The sequence below is a fragment of the Brienomyrus brachyistius genome, chromosome 9 (genome assembly GCF_023856365.1).
Source record: "Brienomyrus brachyistius isolate T26 chromosome 9, BBRACH_0.4, whole genome shotgun sequence".
In the NCBI taxonomy this organism is placed as follows: Eukaryota; Metazoa; Chordata; class Actinopteri; order Osteoglossiformes; family Mormyridae; genus Brienomyrus; species Brienomyrus brachyistius.
Window position 1 is genome coordinate 3,565,537 of NC_064541.1, and position 17,583 is coordinate 3,583,119.

Here is a 17,583-nt window from a genome sequence, read left to right on the forward strand (position 1 = left end):
AATGGAACATAATGAATAAGATCTTGTATTTAGTACTGAAATGCATTATTATTGAATTTATACACGTGTACAGGTAAACAGTAGAAATTAACAACCTAGTAAATATTAAACCAACACAGATTTCGCTAAAGTGCCGCTCCTAAAAATCCTATTTTTACTTTAAAAAAAAAAAAAAACATTGTTGCAGTTTATGAATGTAGAGAATATTACATTGTAGGAATACAGTGATCATAAAAGGTTGTACGCTAGAGATATAAAATCATGGTGGATTTTGGCAAATAAGTAGATTTTCTGCTGTAATTTTAAGGATTCACAGGTGAATGTTCTACTAGCCCTCAATGCTTTGTGTAGAATGTGCAGTCTTACCTTTTAGCAGGGGCATCAAACGCATTTTGAATGTGAAGGGGACACACTGGCATAAAACTAATATTTTATGTTAAATGTGGGGGGGTCCAAACAAATAATTATGAAATGTGAGGGGGACACGTCCCCCTCAGATTTAATGGCGGCGACGCCCATGCCTTTTAGGTTTATTAAGCTATCAATGAGATTACACTGACTCAACTGGTATGAGGCTATCCAGTAAGGCAAAAACACCCAGGTTTCAGATTCATGTCTGTACCTGTGGTTAATTCAAGTAACAAAGCATGTATATCTTAATAAGACAAGAATTCTTGATGAAGAGCTGATTTCTGGTCATATATATAAACTGGTCATTGAATTTATCTAAGAAATATAAAGCCTTTCTTAGCAGTTGCAGTAATGCTGGAATAAGACTTTCCTTATTTACCCTTGAAGAAGAATCTACATTTAACTGTCACTTGCAGCCAGTGAGTTTTTAAGACCAACAAGACAGCATTTTACATGTCTCACATTACTCATTTGCTTATATAATACAGTTCATTTGAATGCTCTGGATTGAAAAAGAATTATATGTAGTCTTTTGTCTGCACCCTGCAAGTAATCCATGCAGTTTTTTTTCCTCTGACAGAGAAAGCTGTTTGTAACCCATTTGGTGTTCGTCAATACCTAGATAGACCTCATAACTACATACAAAGGACGTTATGACATCCTTTCTAAACCACACACTGCTGGCAACGACCCTCTCAAAGGTCAATTTTGACACCCGATGACAGCAGTTAGTCCCTTATTTAAAAATCTCTGTTGTTAAAGTGGTTATAAAAAAGATCCCCAGGTAATAAAACCATTTTGTGAAAATGTTAATTAATGTGAGCTGCCAAAAACTGCTTTACATATTGCCAGTTTGATAGTATAAATATGGTGATATAAATAATATTTTTACAGTTTCACTGTTCTACTATTTTCACAGTTCACATGTGCCCTTCTGCTACTGAATTTTTTTGCCGTTCAACACAGATTGAGCTGGTTCGGTTTTAGGAAATATAGACTCAGACTAACAACGGTGGTGAGCAAGTGTCAACTTTCTCCTTTGCCTCCACTGCTTATGCTCATTGTAGAGGCATCCGATTGGTCACTACTTCGGCTGGATGGCCGTGACTGAACTGGACGGTAACAGGACAACTGGGCATAATTGAGCTGTGGGAGGAAGATGTATGCTTGCTCCGGGTAGGTTTGTAAAAGGTTGTGATATGCAGGATAGGGAATTATGGGACCCAAAGTGCTGTCTCTGAAGTAAGATTGGTAGGTGGGGCAGTCTGCTGGTAAATACAGGCGTGGTTGGATGTGCATTCTCGGTGCTGTTTCACAGTTCACTCTCATGGAGGGCTGCGTGCACTGTAGATGCTGGTCTTTGCTCTCTTGTTTTGCCATCATGGGTTGACTACCTGAGTGGTCCTCAACTGATTGGGTGCCCGGAGAGTGAGAAGGAGGAGCCATCGGAGAACCAGGGTTACTCCGACACAGAGATGGAGCTAGCTGTGTTGGTGTGGCCAGCGGGGAGGGACAGAGGTTATGGCTTGGAGATTGCACTGGGGTCCCTGGGAGAGAGAGAGGTGTAGAAAGAAGGTACAGCCATGGCGTGACCCTATACTGGATATTCAGTATGGAAAATGGGTGGATGAAAAGATGGATGATTAGCAAATTCCATAGGTATAGGGAGATGTTATTTCGTTACAAATTCTATCACCACCTGCATCATGAAGGTGTGTTTGCATGCAGTGTACATGAATGCATGTTTGTGAAAATACTCTTCTTACCATGGGTGCTATGCGGGTGGGACTGTGGCGTGCACCGAGGAGGTGAAATGGAATCAGAGGGCTCTGCCGTTTTTGTAGTTTGGTTGCGTGACCCCTTACCACGCAACACATCTGTTACCTGTCGGAAAAAGTGGAGTTAGGAGGATGAATGTACACTATAAATATACTAAATGGCACAGCACAAAGACGATGGTGATGCTCAAAATAATTCAAAATGAATTACTGCAAAATTACAGAAGTATTATTACTACGACAAAAAGAAATATGTAAAAACCTAACCTATGTTATACTAAGGTATCATGCTTTTACATATAATAACCACTAGAGGGGAATGTTTCCAAAGAATGTACAAAATGCACATTTGCATGCTTATATAGGAGTGTTTCTCAACCCAGCCCTTGGAGACCCCAAGACGGTCCATGCTTTTGCTCCCTCGCAACTCACAGGGAATTGGGATTTGAGAAACACTTGTATAAAGAACAGTGTACTTACAGTATTATTGTTGTAGCAAAAACAATGAATCTTCTGCTGACTCCCACTAAGATGACCTTAGTGGGAGACCTTGGATTGCCATCACTGTCTCTGCATTCCCTTCTGAACTTTCACTATAACCCACCTACACCCCCTACTGCCAAACCCCTTATCCACCTTCTTATTCTTGGCCACCATCAGGGCAGTGTCATTGTGGTAGTTCTTCAGGCTGCTGTCAGCTCCATTCTTCAGCAGCACACGGACAGCCTCCACCTGCCCCCGGCCGCAGGCGCTGTGCAGGGCTGTGTTGCCGCTGTAGGACTGCATGTTCACATTGCTGCCGCTCTGTGGGGGGGGGGGGGGGGGGGGGTTGGGAGGGGGAAAAGGAAAAAGAGCAGGGTCAGTGGCGTGCTGGGGGAGGGATACACATCAAAGGCAATGCGAAACAGTGATGTCACAAGAGCGCCTCCTACGGACGTACATTAGTCATAGCATTCAATATGCACTGAAATCATGGAATACGAGGAAACATGGGCTGCTGAGGAGAAAGTCAAGTATAGAGATGAGGACCAAAAAGTATGTGCAAAGAATTCATTTAGAAGACCCACCTCGATGAGGAAATTGATCATCTCCATGCTGTTATTCTCCACAGCATGAATGAGGGGACTCCGCCCGCTTTTGAAATCCTGAAGGAAATGGAGGAGGCTCATGGACATGGTGGACATTGTGACAGATGAATCTCATTTGGGTCTTAACATGTACTGCGTAAGTGTTTCAGGGTTTTGGCCTTATAGGTCCAGCAGCAGAACAATGACCCGTGCAGCAGTGAAGACTCAGGCCTAACAATGACGTGCAAATGAAATCAATGATCCTCCACAGAAGGGGAAGCAAGGGGGCGCTTCAGCTGAACATATATTTCATCAGTTCCTCTATCTGCACAGTTCTGCTGTCTATTTTCAAAGTAAATTGTTGTAGATGACAGCAAAGATGTCCATAAACTGGGTAAACTCAAGGCTACCGTGAGGTATACAGGCACATTAATGAAGACAAAAAATGAATAGTATCACAGTCAGAAACACAGAGAAGGTGAGAGGGAAGACTGACCACGGCATTGATGTCAGCCCCGCTGTCCAGGATCATCTTGACAAGCTCCTTGTTTGAGTTCTGAACGGCCAAGTGGAGCACAGTGAGACCTGCAGGCAAACATGCTGAGTGACCCACTAGAGCACAGAAGCATATCTGTGTTTCACTGTGATGTACAATTCCTGTGGTACATGACTGTACCATTGTGTTACAAGACAGGTAGCACATGTCATGCTATACTGGGAAAGTGGACACATACGCCTCACTGGCCTCCCATTCAGAAGAGCTAGCTCGCCTTCTCTATGTTTTAGGGGCTTTCTGTACGTAACAGTCAGGAAAGTTTCTTATGTGCCAGAGGATGCTGAGCAGTGAGACAGGCTACATTCTCACTGCACATACAGCACAGAGGCCTGCCTGCTTTAGGCTGTCCAGGTACATGAGGTATAGTGTACAGATTGAAGCAATGCAGGGACTAAACACAACAGGAGGATGCGGTGATTGAACTGTACCATAACATACAATGATTAAACTGGACCATATTGAGCTGTGATTGAACTGGACCGTAGTGAGCCAGGATTAAACCAGGTGATACCATAAGGTCATTAAAATGGAGCATAACATGTAATGATTTCTTACCCCATGCCATACAATGGTTAAACTGAACCATATTATTAACAATAGATAAGGACCTGCTGGGATTTTGAAACCATACACGCCAGGGGGCAGGCCGGTTGTAGATGAGAAGATGAGGCCAGTGTCTGTGGGTTGCCACGTTGGGCTTTAAGCTGCAGTGTTTCTGGAATGAGTCAAACAGGGCTTTGTTTCTCCGTGCGACCGAAACCCAGAAAAGGGACTCTTTGAAGATCAGCTACCAGAAACCGGTGCTAGCCAGTTGGGGGGGGGGGTTACCATATGGAAGAGCAGAGGGGTAGGGACACTACAAAGTACAATGAAGCTTAGCCGTTAGCGAAGTGAGGGGAGACTGGGAAGACAAGTGACAGGACTCACCTTCATAGTTGCGAACTTTAAGGCAGGTCTGGGATGCAGGGTGGCGGAGGAGCAGACCCAGACAGGAACTGAGGCCATGTTCACAGCATAGGTGGGCCGCAGTCTGGCCATGCCGGTCCAGCATAGTAGGGTCAGCCCCAGCGCTGAGCAGGAGCTGCACCAGCAGGACCTGATGCGTAATCACAGCCAGGTGCAGAGGAGTCTGTAAAGGGGGATGGGTGACCCAAAAGGGACACAGAAAGTGAAAAACAATGGCTGGATCATTGTCTTGTGTCTTTTCGTGAACTGTACTCACAAATTCAGCCTGCAGGCAAAGTACAACATTGCCTCTATACAGCAAATCATGTCTACCACGGGAATTTTTCCCCTTGTCACAAGGTCAGTCACGGACAGCCCGCTGTGTGGCATACACACTGAACCCGCAAATGTATCCACAGGCAGGAAGACCATTCAAGCTGCATAAGCAAAGAAGAAAAACCACAGAGTATGAATGAAAGATGAACCCTGATTGTGTTACTGAAAAACATTCACTGTGAGCATTACAAGATCAATTAAACCTTTTGTTTAACAAGGTGCCATCATTGAGATCGGAGTACCAATCGATATATATCCTACTCATCACTAAGCTGAGCATGGCCAAATGGTGTTTTGGTTAATCGTTCAGGGATTATGTCAAAAGTAATAGCCTCAGTTTTGAGGCATTATGTCAACAGTAATAATCTCAGTTTTAAGATATGTTAATAGTTTTGATACATTATATCAAGATGTTTAGCTGTTATTTTTTAGCTTTGGTTTTGTTCTATAAATCTAAGTTCTAAAATGTGGTTGCTCGTGCGGTAGCTCTGCTGCTTTGCACCTCCAGGGATGGGTGTTTGAATTTCACCCCCATTCTGACTGGGTGCAGTTTGCAAGCAGTTCTCTCTAAACTGGCCATAGTATACATGTGTCTGTCAGGGTGTCCTCTGCAATGGTTTTTTTGGGACAGGCTTCAAGCTACAGTGGATGAGCGGGGAATCAATGAATGGGTGCGTTTGGGTCCGATCCTCAGCAGTTCGCTACACAATCAACACATCACCACGTTCAATTTAACCCTACAGATTTAATAAAATAAAAAAAAATTTTACAATTCACTGTCAGCTGGAACCTGTTCTTCGGGTAAATCTCCACGGGACTTATGTAATCAAGACACCAGTGCCACAGCTGCAACATGCCCATCCAGGGTGCTGCCTGCCACACCGAGAGCATGAGAAAACAACAGCCTGCCAAGCAGCCTCAGAAGGGTGAAAGACAGAATAAGAGGCAGACATCACCCTGGTGAAATGAAGCCCATATGCAAATGCATTAGCATCACAATGTTGACCAATAACGCACCTAGTTACATGGAAGCACACAGAAGGATTATGCTGGTTATTCAGTATGTGGAAAGGAATCAAACTGGTGCCTTTTTCAAGGAGACAGAACAGTATTCGTCCATTTTACATATCCACCTACCGGTGATCACGCAGGAATATGACCCTCCCCATAAGGTCAGAGAGCAAAAAGATCAGAATAAAAAGAAAAATTCCTTCCATGTCACACCAAATACTATCTTCCCTCCTTTCTTGTGAAATCAACACTCCTATTTCCCTGAATCCACTCTGACTTACTCCTACTCAGACATACCGGCACACACACACTCCGAGTACATATCAACACAGGCTAAGAATGCCGCCGTGGGTATTTTCATGGTGAATTCCCTGGAATCCTATGAATCCTCCTACTGTCTCATATTTCAGTCTTGGCAAAGCTCATTACACAAAAATGACCTTTTATAAAATGACACATATCTCTTTGTTAGCTTAAGAAAATCCATAGTCTTTAACTGTACTCATAAACAATAAATTGGAATATGATTGCAGGGACAAGTCAGAGACATTTTGGTAATCACAAAGGTCAGCAGCCACATAATAAACTCTCAGGAATGTATACTGCATCCTGTAGGTTCCTGTTAATCACTCTATGGTGAGAAAGGAAAAAAAAATGCTGACGTATAGTAGAGATATGCCTGGGAGAGACCAGAGATGAACCAGGAAGGAAGGCAGGCAGGCAGGCGGGGGAGTTCTGGTGCCTAGGGGTGATAGACTCAGGGTGGGACAGAGAGGGAAAACCCCATTCCTCTCCCATGGAGAGCTGTCCTAGGAATTACATTCAAGTATGCCAAGCTAAACAGACACAAAAACAAGAAAGTAAAGATCATGGGGGTAAAATCTGCACGTACAGAATTGACCTATAACGATCATAACCATCCCTCAGCCATTAAAGGGAGATTATGGGTGCAACAATAGCAGCCACATGACGCAGAAGCGGTGATAACGATCAAGCAGGAGAGGTCGAGAGAGACAGAAAAAGAGAGAGAGCGATAGAGCGAGAGCAGGGGGGGGGGGCACTTTAGCAGCTGAAGGGAAAGTCCCTGATTCTACCCTGCAAAACCTCAGTGAAAAGGCGTGCTAGGAAAACAGCAGAGAAATGGAGGGGGGGGTCATGTGACTTCTCGGAATGAGGATCCACCGTAACAGTTCACACAACAAGTGTTGAACGCTCAAAAAAAAAAACACTTCTAATACGCATGTGCACATACAGGGCCTCATGCTACCACACATTTACTGAGAATAACACGCAATGCACTCACATATTATTTTACACTATTTATGCAAAGTAAAAATAAGAGACAAAAATTGCAGCAGTTGAGCTGTAAACTGCAATTCTGGAAACTCTTTTCGGGTGAAGACAATCTGGGGACATGACAAATACTCTTTTAGGGTGAGGACAATCTGGGGACATGACAAATACTCTTTTAGGGTGAGGACAATCTGGGGACACGACAAATACTGTTTTCAGATGAGGACAACCTGGGGACACGACAGAGGCTCTTTTTGGGTGAGGACAACCTGGGGACACGACAAATACTGTTTTCAGATGAGGACAACCTGGGGACACGACAGAGGCTCTTTTAGGGTGAGGACAATCTGGGGACACGACAAATACTGTTTTCAGATGAGGACAATCTGGGGACACAACAAATACTCTTTTCGGATGAGGACAATCTGGGGACACGACAGAGGCTTTACGGTATTTTTAACCCAGGCACAATTCAGTGCAAACAGATCTTGCTTTACCATCACATAAGCAAACAGCAGGAAGCAGGTGAAACTGCGGCTTCCCGTTACAGGTGGATTTTATCTATTGATTATTATTCTCCCAAAGTTTTGAGAAAGCCTGTGATGAATTAGGGGCTATATGAGCCTTGGTGGGGGGAGGGGGGGGGGAGCAGATGTTTATTCACCCCCATATCTGCCGACATACAGAAAAACACCAAGGGGCAAAGATGGGTGATGTGAGGGAAGATTCTTTAGAAATCCGCTTAGAAAACAGAGTTCAACACAGAAAAAAATTTACATCTGCCAAAGACAGGATATCACACAAGAAAAACCTCCTCGGTAAAAAAAAAAGGCACAACAAAACGAGAGCGAGCTTCTGGTAATTGGGCAGGTCCCAGGCGTGTGCAAAGCTGGGTGATTTCTGGGCTCTGGTTAGGCATCCTACGGGTGGCTGGGGGGCTGATTAAGGTCAATGCTGGGGCCATGATCTGTACTGCTCAGTCATGTGATTGATGCTGGTCCAGATCCATCCCATGTTCCTTATTCCGTCTCTGTCATATAGCACGTTCTGCTTTTGTTTTGACAGAGCAATTCAAGTCACAAGGAGTTCCACTCCCAGTGTTTCATTCACTCCCATTGCAAAAAGACCAAAAAGTTGCAGAGAGTGGCATGGCACTGCCGCCCCTCACCCACAGGGCTAGTCAGAAGACAAGCAGTCTGGCTGACTGGCGTCCCAAAACTGCGCCTGAGTGCGTGTATATATATATCCTGCTGACATCCCCAAACTGTGCCTGAATGTATATATGCCCTGCTGACGTCCCTAAACTATGCCTGAGTGTATATATGCCCTGCTGACATCCCCAAACTATGCCTGAGTGTGTGTATATATATCCTGCTGTGTGTATATATGCCTTGCTAACGTCCCTAAACTATACCTGAGTGTATATATGCCCTGCTGACGTCCCCAAACTGCGCCTGAGTGTGTGTATATATATCCTGCTGTGTGTATATATGCCTTGCTGACGTGCCTAAACTATACCTGAGTGTATATATGCCCTGCTGACGTCCCCAAACTGCGCCTGAGTGTGTGTATATATATCCTGCTGTGTGTATATATGCCCTGCTGACGTCCCTAAACTATGCCTGAGTGTGTGTATATATATCCTGCTGTGTGTATATATGCCCTGCTGTGTGTATATAGATCCTGCTGACATCCCCAAACTGCGCCTAAGTGTATATATGCCCTGCTGGAGTTCCACTCCCAGTGTTTCATTCACTCCCTGCTGTGTGTATATATGCCCTGCTGACGTCCTCAAACTGCGCCTGAGTGTATATATGCCCTGCTGTGTGTATATATGCCCTGCTGACGTCCCTAAACTATGCCTGAGTGTATATATGCCCTGCTGTGTGTATATATGCCCTGCTGTGTGTATATATGTCCTGCTGACATCCCCAAACTGCGCCTGAGTGTGTGTGTATATGCCCTGCTATGTGTATATATGCCCTGCTGTGTGTATATATTGCCCTGCTGTGTGTATATATACCCTGCTGTGTGTATATATGACTGCTGACATCCCCAAACTGCGCCTGAGTGTGTGTATATATGCCCTGCTGTGTGTATATATGCCTTGCTGACGTCCCCAAACTGCGCCTGAGTGTGTGCATATATGCCCTGCTGTGTGTATATGCCCTGCTGTGTGTATATGTGTCCTGCTGTGTGTATATATTGCCCTGCTGTGTGTATATATGACTGCTGACATCCCCAAACTGCGCCTGAGTTTGTGTATATATGCCCTGCTGTGTGTATATATGCCTTGCTGACGTCCCCAAACTGCGCCTGAGTGTGTGTATATATGCCCTGCTGTGTGTATATGCCCTGCTGTGTGTATATATGCCCTGCTGTGTGTATATATGCCCTGCTGTGTGTATATATGTCCTGCTGACATCCCCAAACTACGCCTGAGTGTGTGTATATATGCCCTGCTGTGTGTATATGCCCTGCTGTGTGTATATATGCCCTGCTGTGTGTATATATGCCCTGCTGTGTGTATATATGCCTTGCTGACGTCCCCAAACTGCGCCTGAGTGTGTATATATATGCCCTGCTGTGTGTATATGCCCTGCTGTGTGTATATATGACTGCTGACATCCCCAAACTGCGCCTGAGTTTGTGTATATATGCCCTGCTGTGTGTATATGCCCTGCTGTGTGTGTATATGCCCTGCTGTGTGTATATATGCCCTGCTGTGTGTATATATGTCCTGCTGACATCCCCAGACTGCGCCTGAGTGTGTGTATACACACCGGGATAAGCATGTAGAAGATGGCTGAATGTACAGGAAGTCGTCACAAAGTCGTTTAGCCATCTACAGGTTCCCTCTCCCATCTGTGAACTTCACCTCATCCCATCCCTCCTGCCCCACCACTCTGTTGTTGTTCCTACATCACTTTGGCATCCCCTGCTGCACGGGTTCGAGCTGCCGACCTGCCCCTCACCTGAAGCAGGTTGTTGTAGATGTCCAGGCCCTTGCCAGCCTGCAGCAGGATCTGAATCAGCCTCCGGACCACGCTTTCCAGCCCCTGCACCACTGCAATGTGCAGAGCCCTGGAACGACAGCGTGCGGCACACTGTTAAAGGCTGCCTTCATGGAAAGGGCCACATGTCCACAAGAGACAGGCACTTTAATCCATTACACTGAATGACACTACAGCAGCCCCTAAAACCAGATGACTCACTGACTCACCATCTGACCTGTAAGGCTTACAATGATTGATTGAGACTCTGACTGACCTATTCAGCTGATCGACTCCAACATGACTCACCAATCATGTTTGCAAAAAGTACATGGTAAAGGGAAATCATTATCATTGCATCTCACAGTTCTTTTTTCACAGCTCTAGCAGGAACAGGGGATAAAAGAGGGGCCCTTGAGAAACCATAATAGTTTTTTTCTTAACCTTCTTCCAGTAACAGCAAAGCCTGTTTGATGTCATTTCCTGTGTTCAGGAACAACGGATGGTTCTTTTGAATAATAATTATTATTACTGCTTCTACAGGGGCTTTCTGCGGGTTGTTTCAGTCTTTCAGTGTTCTTTTTTTTTATGAAAACTCGGGAATGAAAGACCAAAAGTAGTGATGCAAAAAGAAGTAATTAAAAAAATAATTATAAAGAAAGATGAGAAGATTTGCATAAATATTTGAATGGTAAATGTAATTCCAGGTGAAAGCGCAGATCTTTCTCCAAAATAAAAAGGCAAATGCAGTCTTGCTGATAGCTCACACCAGGGTCATGATTGTATTGCTGTTTTGAGACAAAATATGCTTGCTGTAAACAGGGTAGGAAGTTCTCAGTGCTCTAAACAGACTCTTCATAATCATGAAGCATAAACCAAATACAAAATGCATAGGAGATGGGAGATATACACGATGATTTAATAAAAATGAGAAATAGAAATGAAAGACCTCCCTCCCAACACTGACCACCTGTGACATCGTTTTGACAGTAATGGATGAAGTCAGAAGTTGGTTCTGAAAAAGAGAAGCAGTGCTTGTCCATATTTTTTTCTCACAGCTGCCTTTATAGTGAGGTTATACCCTTCATAAGAAGTATATGAAGCCATTCCTGGTAATCATTTACTATATTAATCTGCCCGGAAACCCGATTTCATTTTAAACTCCTTTGTAAAGGTGAACCAGGAATTGCCAATTAAATACAGCAAAAGAGTCATATCAAATGTATTAGGGAGCACAAGAGTCTGTGACAAAAAGTGTCACACGATTGCTGTGCGCAGTAAACCTGGTGAACACAGAGGATGCACACCTTCGTTATGGAGGCATGAAAATATCCGGTGAGCACACCTAATGTCACCACAAACACACTCTTTAACTCGGATCGAGACACAGCAAAGTTAAATCTGATAGTGCTCCAAGTAAGGGCTGCCTTTTTGTCGGCTGCAGCTCTCAAGACGAAACTGCACCTAGCTCTTCTGTTCCTGGAAGAGGGGCTGACCACAGCCCCAGATAACCTCAGTTGACTGACGCAGAAACCCGGGTGTAGACACAGACAAGGTTTACAGAGAGAGAAGGAGAGAGAGAGGAGACCGCAATGATGCCATCAAATGGCGTATTTTGTTTTGGGGCAGGGGGCTCATATCCCATGTGGTCAGAGCTAAGCAGCGAGAAGATGATGTAAACAGTCCCGCTTGCTATGGTAATGAGAGCCTAAAGAAAGCTTACCAGAAGTCAGCCAGTCAACAGGACATGTGACAGTGCTCCCCCCCCCCCCACCTCAGGCGCTCACCTGTCTGCCGTGACTACTGTGCCACCCGACTTGGCAGGAAAGCAGCAAAGGGAGGATGCCGAGGCAGGCGAGAGGCTTGCTGGAGGAGTGCTAAGCCAGGAAATGAGCGGCGGATGTTTGGGTTTATGAGTTCATTCATTTAAGGCGGTTCTTCAGGCAGAGGGATAGAATGAGAAGACACAAGCACCTGAGGAAACCACCGGCCCACTTCCGATTGCGCTTTCTCGCAGGTTTTCCCGAAACTGAGGGGCTAGAGGCGCTGAGAACGAGACGGGCCGGCATTGCCGGCGTTCCTTTGACGTAAGAGCCAACACACAGGAAGTGCCGGAAAGAGGTGGGGTGCAGGGCGATGGACATCTCGCTGTTCTGCACTGTAACCGCATTTTGGGTCGTCCCGGTGGTAACTGGAGATTTCATTTATCAGTTTTTAATATAAAAGTTCCCAGTCTCTCTCATTATCATTAGCTGTATAGGAAATTTTAAAGTTATTTTTGCAAATAACCATGGGTGTCTTAGAGACAAGCAGCCACACAATCTTTGTAGACTCTATCCTGGATTTATGTGCATGATGGTTTTACCATGAGGGTGCAACCAGAATGCATTTTAAAAAAGAAGTTACTACCCTGTATTCAGTCTCTGGTACTGTTATTTTGAACCTTCACCAACTTACAGCCAACAAATTAAGTATTCAGAGCTTTAGGAATCATCTATTAATGCTAACTGCTAATAGCTAAGCTCTCTTAGTTCTGTGCAATCATCATGAAACAATAAACTGAAATTTGTATTGTAATTAAAAGCACACCTGCATAGTTTTGGATTGTAATTATGCAAAGATTATGCATAATTCTGATACTCGTAACCAAACAGAGTCCAAGAAACTTGACGATGACTTCATGCAACCGTCTAAACACTTAATTTTAGGCGGACTCCTGAAGTATTTGTATGTGGAAGATCTTGGGTAGAATACAGCAAGGACCCCCACCATGTGGTTTGTGGAAATTTCTATCTTTTTAAGGAAAATCACATACAAGAATACAGAGGTGATGAAGGAGACACAAGGGCTGGTAACCCCAGATAGGTCAGCAGCCATACACTAAACAAACATAAACATAAAAATGGACATTATCATGCTGCAGTCAGATATAGGTAAACCAGAAAATAAGTTTTGAAATGTGCACCCTGTCACTCAAATCTTTTTATTTTCCAAATATATAGTGCGTACATGAATACATGCATACCCAGAGGATCATTTACCCATGAAGAGATCAACAAAATGCAAAAAAGTGAAACAACAACAAAGAAACGGAAACATCAGCCAGCAACCCCCCCCCCCCCCCCCACACACACACACACACACACACACACAAATACACATGTCAATCACAATGCTTCGAAATTGTGTCTTGAGGGTAAATCACTAAGACCTTACAAAACCCACTGTCTTGTTTCTGCCTTCAGGAGGGACGTGTGAGTCCAGTGTCCCTAAATTTCAAAACAAATGAGCAAGGGCCTTGAAACCACAGCTATCTGCTATGGAGTTAAAGGTCAGCATTAAGGAAAGAGACCAAATTAAGTGAAACAGGCTCCTAATGAAACCGGATCCTAATGAATAGCCAAAATGGTAAGCTGGCCTAGTGCCACCCAACATATGAATTTGCACATTTTGCTGGATTCTTTCACAGTTTAACTGAACATTCAAATTATATCCAGAAATATAAGATGCCACTTTGGCAAAACAGCTAGCGGTTTTAGCAGTTTATGAAGTCCAGTATTTTACCAAAGGCATTCAGTCTAATGTTTTTACTCCTGCATGATATTTTGTATCCTTTATTCTGTCACATACATTACTTTTTAAGGATGCTCTCTTGTTGACTATACTCTTGGATACACCATATCCTCATGTTGCTGCTCCCCATGAGAGATCTTTATAGTGACCAGGATCATGTAACAGGTGTAAGTAAAGGTATTAAAATTCAAGTTCACTTGACGTTCTAATTAAATTAAGTTTTGAATGGTAAGGGGGTGGATTCAGCTGAAGTTTAAGTATATGAGTTTATGAGTTTCTATATGAATTTCTAAATGAAGTATTGCTAAAGTTATCATGGTAGCACTACAATGCTTCAAATTTCTACCTTTTCGGATAGCAAAAGCAGAATTAAACATAAAGTGTATAAAAAGTTATAAAGGCAGTACATGGAAGAGAATCAACTTACGTGTCCCCATCATCGTCCTGCCAGGTCGCCATAGTAACCTGTGATGGCTCCATCCGTTCCACTGGAAGGAGAGGAACTGGGGCCAAGGGCAGACTGACAATCTGGTAATAGTCCATTACATTAGGCCTACCTGAAGATGGAATAGGGGGAAAAGCATCAGGTAAAAGTCCATAAAGTCATATTTATTCAGTGTGAAACAAAAGTGCACATTATTCACTAAAATGGAGTTCATATAAGACAAAGAAACTATCCAATGCCTTAGATGAGCATGATGGACCTTACCAAATCAAAATGACGAAACTTTGGTTTGAACATTGGGGGAGGGTGAGGTCTCCTACCATTTAGGGGGAGACATGATTATTGGGGGGGGCTTACAACCTCCCCATCTCCCCATATTTTATGCCCATGCGAAATCGTACAGAACAATGAGTATGATTTTAGGCAACCTTCACTCTCTGGCGTGTTGTTTTACAACAGTTTTATGGGAAGCGAAAATAAAATAACGGTAACTGGACTCTAACTGGACTGTTACCGTTAAACATGTCGCAACATGCATAAACCACTGAACTTTATTCCCGTGCTTGTAATACAATGTTTGGACCATTACACAATGGCTAAAAAATCCACAAGTCAGGACTATCCCTGACTCTGCAACTTCCAACAGACCAGGGCCTAAAGACTTCACAAAGTCATGCAGCATCTGAATCCTTCTCTGATTATTAAAATGTTGTCATTTTTCACCCCCAGGTTGAAATTCTTATATTACTCTTATGCATTTTCACATATATTGGTTCTGCCACACACATCTGTATATATGCAAAAATAATATTATGATACAGTGATATTTAAGTTATACAGCAGATATATCAATCAGAGCATTTTGCAATTTCTTCCTTCACTTACAGGGGGGTGCAATGTCTGCGTGTGACGTGTGACGAGAATCACTAGGCGTCTTATCCGGATGCTCACTGGAGACGGCATTTGGAGGCGGTGATTCTTGTTGCGGGTCGTTCTGTAGGTTTGCAATGCTCTTCGTCCGCTTTGGTGGGGCTTCCTTTTTATTATCGGGAGCGGGAAATGGTCGTTTTCGTAAGGGAAGTCTGGACACGGACTGGGCATTCGAGGACTTGGGGTCATTGTCCATTGCATTGACCTGCGAAGGTTCAGCTTCTGATTTCACTGTATACTCCCCACTAGAGGATCTGCGGGAATCACTTAGGGGATTGGGAAGAATAGGCCTATTTACAAAATGACAAATGACTACCCTAGCTTGATCAGTACAAGGAGACTTGCCAGTCACTGAGTTTGAGTAGTCCGCATCATTACAGGCATGTCCTCTTGTCAGTGGCTTTGAATCTTTTTGATTAATTTTCACAGTTTGTTTTGAGTCTGTATGGCGTACAGCGTCACCTTCTGGACCAGAGAGGCCATCTTCCAGCCTGTATTTGCGATCTCTGTCTTTGATTGTGAGGTCCAGCGGTGCTGGCATAACAGGAGGCTGCGACTCATTCATAGTCATAGTCGCCGTTTCTGAGATGTTATCATCCGACTGTTAAATGAAAGCAAGAGTAAATTACAATATAAATAGCAAATGATCTTGCTGAACATCGGTCATCAGGCGTTTTATAAAAGATATGGGGGTGACTCGAAGGGCAAACATACCTGAAATACACAAATAATAGTCGTGGAATGCATACTTACAGATATACTAAGCAAAATTCCGTTTAAGTAGTTATTTTCAACAATAATTGCTTTCTACCACTTATTCAACCATCAATAATTAGTGAAATATTGTAGTTGTATTGCCTTGACCTACCTGTAAATATCGCAAATAGTGCCATCCAATACAATATGCACATTAGCACTGCAAATAAAATCCCCAGCCGATAAAAACATACAAGATAAAATAAAAAAAAAAACAGTTGAACCTTAAGCAGGCAGACTAGACTAAACGACAATCTTCCATAGTTCTCACTCAATCCAAGAATACAATCAAAATAGCGTTTTGGCATGCGTTGCGATTTGGCCGTTTCAGATATGCGGTAACTGCACGCAGGTATAATCAGCCCATACACACCAGCAAGTGTGAGATAATGACCATCGCTTTTTCATACTGTGTAATGAAAATGCCAGTCTCTCTCTCTCTCTCTCTCTTTCTCTCTCTCTCTCTCTCTCTTCATTCACACACGGACAACGTTTGCGCTGGGGTTTTCCCTCAAGCGTCGTATGCTGACGTATTGGTCGTGCGGCGTCTACTTTACACCATTAATAACAGATTGTGATAATAAGATTACACTTTTTAAAAGGTCGACTCAATTTCATGTTCTTCTCAATAACTTTCCACAGCGAATCGAACGAAAACTTGTGAAAACCAGTGTTACATATGGGATCTGCGCTAGCCTATATGCCTCTTAAACTGCATTGTATCGGGTATTTGTGGGTATGGTTTGTTTTGTGTTGTGAAATAGGTTAATCTCTGTTCTACAAGTTGATGTCTGAAGTAAGAAGGTTGTTGAAATACGGGGATTCCCCTTGAGTTATTATCAGGAACAAAGCATGTCATCCTAATTCCCACAACGATCCTTATTTACTGGATTTTTTTCTTCTTTGGACGTAGAAGTCAAGAGAGAAAGCGGAAACTATTCTACTGGTCAGTCATATTGAATGATTCATTTTTTCTCTCTGGTTGTATGGCAAAGTATGTGCATCTGCAGCTGAACCCAATACAGAGTTTTAGTCAACACGAATTGCCAAATTACCAAACTTTGTCGAATTAATAATGCTTGTAGGAGTGTACTGCGTCCTGCAGTTCTTCATACACGTAATTTTCAGGTTCGCCAAACATCGGTCAGCTGGCTGGAGTGAGATTTTCAATTCGAGACAAATCTGCACACGCACTTATGTGTACGTAACAGTTTAATGGCTGCATGGTTTGCAAAATGCCCCGGCACTTTTAATGTACCTAATTTTGTGTTCATAACACAATAATATAGACTTCTGAAACCCTGAGTTTCCTCACACAAATAATTTGCAAATGTTAAAGCGTTACAATACCTGGACATTTTAAATTGGCCTTGCGTGTCGAATCGAGCTACATATTTACTGATATGACGAAACGTTGTTATAATACCTTGATTCTCCTCCTTTTTGTTGCGAAATGTACTTTAGGCTATTGGTTTTCGGTAGACGCTAC

At 43.4% G+C, this 17,583-nt stretch overlaps 2 protein-coding genes across 3 annotated transcripts; both read right to left on the reverse strand.

Annotated features, from left to right (window-relative positions):
• Positions 1-9: 9 nt before the first annotated feature.
• On the reverse strand, positions 10-16,511 carry bcl3 (BCL3 transcription coactivator). 2 transcript variants are annotated; one of them, XM_049024275.1, is made up of 10 exons: positions 16,207-16,511; positions 15,294-15,939; positions 14,391-14,520; positions 10,373-10,481; positions 4,740-4,941; positions 3,753-3,841; positions 3,257-3,334; positions 2,826-2,993; positions 2,178-2,295; positions 10-1,958 (listed from the first exon to the last, which is right to left on the reverse strand). In XM_049024275.1, exons 2-10 carry the CDS (start codon positions 15,907-15,909, stop codon positions 1,438-1,440), a joined length of 2,031 nt encoding a protein of 676 aa, XP_048880232.1. In that variant the 5' UTR covers positions 15,910-15,939; positions 16,207-16,511; the 3' UTR covers positions 10-1,437. The 2 variants fall into 2 exon arrangements, with proteins under 2 accessions (XP_048880232.1, XP_048880234.1); XM_049024277.1 differs by lacking the exon at positions 16,207-16,511 and having other exon boundaries at positions 15,294-15,543; positions 15,684-15,773.
• On the reverse strand, positions 4,955-10,333 carry LOC125748330 (zinc finger protein 418-like). Its single transcript, XM_049024353.1, has 2 exons — positions 7,667-10,333; positions 4,955-7,588 (listed from the first exon to the last, which is right to left on the reverse strand). Exon 1 carries the CDS (start codon positions 10,260-10,262, stop codon positions 9,249-9,251), a length of 1,014 nt encoding a protein of 337 aa, XP_048880310.1. The 5' UTR covers positions 10,263-10,333; the 3' UTR covers positions 4,955-7,588; positions 7,667-9,248.
• Positions 16,512-17,583: the final 1,072 nt, after the last annotated feature.

What these genes read in the sequence shown, in the direction of transcription:
- LOC125748330 (XM_049024353.1), bottom strand. Translation starts at nt 10,262, where the DNA reads ATGGGAGAGGGAACCTGTAGATGGCTAAACGACTTTGTGACGACTTCC.
- bcl3 (XM_049024275.1), bottom strand. Translation starts at nt 15,909, where the DNA reads ATGACTATGAATGAGTCGCAGCCTCCTGTTATGCCAGCACCGCTGGAC. An exon ending in CGCAGACATTGCACCCCCCT is followed by an intron (nt 14,521 to 15,293) that starts GTAAGTGAAGGA and finishes TTCCATCTTCAG; the next exon opens with GTAGGCCTAATGTAATGGAC. An exon ending in TGGTGGCCAAGAATAAGAAG is followed by an intron (nt 2,296 to 2,825) that starts GTGGATAAGGGG and finishes TTTTTCCGACAG; the next exon opens with GTAACAGATGTGTTGCGTGG.